The sequence below is a fragment of the Penaeus japonicus genome, unplaced genomic scaffold (genome assembly GCF_977035675.1).
Source record: "Penaeus japonicus unplaced genomic scaffold, GWHDUDI00000001_assembly GWHDUDI00000007, whole genome shotgun sequence".
Lineage (NCBI taxonomy): Eukaryota > Metazoa > Arthropoda > Malacostraca > Decapoda > Penaeidae > Penaeus > Penaeus japonicus.
This window is the reverse complement of record NW_028234409.1, coordinates 5159560-5163469: the sequence shown is the minus strand read 5'-3', so window position 1 is coordinate 5163469 and position 3910 is coordinate 5159560. Positions and strand designations below refer to the sequence as shown.

Genomic DNA, 3910 nt, shown 5'->3' with positions numbered 1-3910 from the left:
TACTTGATCACCACAGTTCACTTCGATCACAACGTTTCGGCAGTCACTTCACTCAATATTCGCGTCTCCAGTCACTTCACTTAGTATTCACTTCACTCGATAATTACGTCTTAACAGTCACTTCACTCGGTAATTACGTCTTAACAGTCACTTCACTTAGTATTCACTTCTCCTAGTTCAATTCACTCGATAATTACGTCTTAACAGTCACTTCACTCGGTAATTACGTCTTAACAGTCACTTCACTTAGTATTCACTTCACCTAGTTCACTTCACTTGATATTCACTCAGTGTTGCCAGATGGCGCAGGTGAAATTTCAGTAGAAATGTGCGGAAAAATTCAGTAGATATAGGTGAAAAATCAGTAGACACGCTCCATGATATATGTACATATAATCAAATAAAAAAATCCATATGAATACATTTGAAGCAGTGAAATCAAATCAAGAAACTTTCTGTAAGTACTGTAATACTTTCTTATAATATGCTGGTAGAAAAAAACAAAAAAAACTTCTTTCACAAAACAAAAAGAATTACCTTAGTTTAGCCTAAAATACATCAATCTTCTACTTCATCATCATCAGCAGCAGTGGTTTCAGCTGCTGTTTTCTGCTCACATTTATTCTTGTACATTTCACTATTCATTCTTTTAACCATTTCTTTTTTTATTTCAAAACCATCACAATTATAATTTGATATCATTCTTTTTGTGTGAAGCAATCCACTAATGGTTTTAGTTGAGTCTGTTCCTCAGTTTTGTTTTCATGCGATTTATGCTTGAAAATACTCTCTCCACCGTTGCACTTGAGTGAGGCAAGCACAACAAATTAAGCATGAAGGTAGAGAGGTGTGGGTACATTGGCTCATTATTACCTGTTTTAGTGTCACGCACTTTTACCCAGAACTGAGTTACATTGAGATCACACATCTCAGAGCTCACCATATCACTGTTTTTGAGCAACCTCCATTCTGTATCAATATCTTGAAGAGTTTGGTCAGTTACAAGAGAGGGAAAGGAGGCCATCAGTGATGCAACTGATTTACTCTTTACAGTTAGGGGATCTAGTACCTTTAAATTCTGGAAAACAGTACCATCAAATGGGAATCTTTTGCTAATCTGTGTTACTGCTTCTATTAGAAAAATCTGACAACGTTGTCGAAACACTTGCACATCCTTCAATGGGAGTGCTTGCTCTTGACAGAGAGACATCCCTACCTTGGCTCCAAGATACATACAAGATAGTTCCTTAAAGTTACGAGGATCCTTGTACTCTACCTTGCTAATGGGTGTCTTTTGCAGGTATTCATCTTTAAGATAGCATTCTAACAGAGTTTTGAAGGACTGCAACACTGATTTGTGCAGTGTGTGAACCTGTGGACTCTCTGACTGCATTTGTAAATTGAGGGAGTTAAAAATGGGGAGAACAAAGTCAAGAAATTGGAGATACAACTTTGTGAAAGGGTTGTTTAGTCTTTGCAGTATGTTCTCAGATGCCAAAAGTCTGTCATCAAGCACAGCTCCTGTAAAGTACAGCTTGAGTGCTTCATATTGCTCAAGGAGCCTAGCCACAACCATGTGTAATGATAACCACCGTGTCTGGCTTGGATGAAGCAATTTGTGTGGTCTCACATTGACAAAAGACTGAAATTCTTTCAGTATTCCCATGCGTTTAGGACTACACTGAAAATATGAAAAAACATCACGTGCTAAATCTTCAACATCCCTGGGCAAAGTAGCACAAGCATATGAGGCACAAAGAGCAAAGGAGTGACAAATACATTTCATAACAAAAAGTGAAGGTATGTCATTTTTAAGCAAAGTTGAAAGAGAGTTATGAGCTCCTAGCATAGAATTGGCTCCATCCGCACCAAAGCCAATCATATTATTTTTGTAAGGGATGTGGTTATCAGTAAAAAAAATTGTCACTGCATCATAAAGGGCTCTTGCAGTTGCTTCTTGCAAGGGAATCAGTCCTAAGAAGCAATCTGCTACTTTGTCACCTATGAGAGTTCTAGCAACCATACACAAATGTTTGGTACTAGACAAATCTGTACTTTCATCCACTATTAATGAAAACTTGGATTCTTGCAACTTTGTAACTAACATAGCAGCACTTTCTTCACCAGTCACATGGTTTACAATGGACGTCAGTTTTGTCCGTCCACATTTCAATTCTTTGGCAATAGCAGAATCTGGACATATTGCTTGAATTAGTTTGGGCATATGTTCTACAGTTCTAATCGGTAAATCATGCTCACAGATGAATGCTGCAAGTCTTATTTCACTTTCCTGTACAGTTTCTTTTTACCACTCACTCTAGGCATGTCTAAGACAGAAGGCTGTTTGGCTACTACAGTGCAATTTTGTTTATGTTTCTTTGAAGCTGAATGTTTTCTAACTTCCATTTTCCCGTGACTCACAGATATATGAACATGGCAAGCACTACAAAATCCAAACAACTGTCCCTTTGAACTTGGCCTCAGCCATCCTTTAAATTCTGGATCAGATTCCCATGTTGTGTTGTATTTCTGGGCATATCTTGCTTTCTTTCTGCTGCCTTCAGACCCATCTTCTTCTGACTCTGACGCCATGTTACGTTACAGCATGCAGTCGGGGTTTATCTATGGCCTGACAGGACCCCTGTTCCCAACGAAAATGAATATAATGAGTATCGATTAACTCTTTAACAACCATAAATGATAATAATTTGAACTTCCAGTTGCGAGTTTTCAGCCAAAATGCACTGATACAGTAAGTCGGTATAGGCTACCATTTCATTTCTTTAAATCCTAAACACATATTATGATCTATAAAATATGCAGTAGACCACTTCTCACCTTCCAGTTAACGTGATGCAAAACTAGGTATCCTGCACACTGTCTTCCGTCCGTCACCTTTTAGTGCCACCAGCTAACTGTAGTTGCCGCAAAGTGCGGTTACTGTTCACATGCCTAGACGAACACGTCACAGACGCGTCAGCTGTGTACCCGTCCTCTCTCAGGCAGCTGAGTCAGGCTGCAGGCAGCTTCGCTAACCCCCCTACCCCTTCTGCTCTGCCCACTCCCTTCCCCTCTCATGAATTTCGAACTACCAGTAACAGGGAAGCTTAATTTCTGGAGATATTCTGGAGAACCTATCAAAATTCTGTAGATTGCAGCAATAATTCGGTATTTCGTGAGATTCGTCGGAATTTCAGTAAATCTCATGAAATTTCGGTAGATCTGGCAACACTGTATTCACTTCAAGTAGTTCACTTCACTTGAAGAAGAGAGGAGCACGGCCACGGAGAGAGAGAGCGGGATAATAATAACTGGAACTCCCACCGAAGTGGAAGGGGACAGTTAAGTTAGACGAAGAGTTCAGGTGAAGATAAACAGTCAGGAAAATGAAGGAAAGTTGTAGTTAAAGTAGTGGGAGGACGAAACTCCCTGTCTGGCTTTTTAAGTTATTGAAGTGTCATGCTCACTCAAAACCTTCTGGGAGGCCTGCCAGGTCGGAAGGGGAAAAGTCTTTGTTGATTGTTGATTTATTCTTCTTCTTATCTGTGAGGGTGAGTAAGTTGAAGAGGGTTGGGAGGAAGGGGTCTGGAACTTGGGTTGGGGTTAAGGATTCTTTATTATTTATTCAATAAATTATGTTAGTAAAAACCAAAAAATATGTTTTTTTTTTTTTTTTTTTTTTTTGAAGCGTGATAAAGCGGAAGAGGAAGTGGTGAAAGGAGCTGGAGAGATAGTGAAAAGAAACTTGGGAGGAGATAAAGTGAGAGTTATAAAGTTAAGTAGAGTGAAGAGAGTATTAGCTTTTTATTGGAGTTGGTCTTGAGGAGAAGGAAGTTGAAGTGAATAATGGAAGTGTGTAAAGTGAAGAGGAAGTGATGAAGGGAGCTGGAGGGATAGTGGAAATGAAATT

At 39.3% G+C, this 3910-nt stretch overlaps 1 protein-coding gene across 1 annotated transcript; it reads right to left on the bottom strand.

Annotated features, from left to right (window-relative positions):
- Positions 1 to 733: 733 nt before the first annotated feature.
- Positions 734 to 2962, bottom strand: LOC122253893 (protein FAM200A-like). Its single transcript, XM_086538172.1, has 3 exons — positions 2839 to 2962; positions 2310 to 2641; positions 734 to 2193 (listed from the first exon to the last, which is right to left on the bottom strand). Exons 2-3 carry the CDS (start codon positions 2590 to 2592, stop codon positions 734 to 736), a joined length of 1743 nt encoding a protein of 580 aa, XP_086394298.1. The 5' UTR covers positions 2593 to 2641; positions 2839 to 2962.
- Positions 2963 to 3910: the final 948 nt, after the last annotated feature.

Bases quoted from the DNA above. Each gene is read 5' to 3' on its own strand.
- LOC122253893 (XM_086538172.1), bottom strand. From the start codon at position 2,592: ATGGCGTCAGAGTCAGAAGAAGATGGGTCTGAAGGCAGCAGAAAGAAA. The intron at 2,194-2,309 runs GTAAAAAGAAAC...CAATATGTCCAG, and splicing joins AGACATGCCTAGAGTGAGTG to ATTCTGCTATTGCCAAAGAA.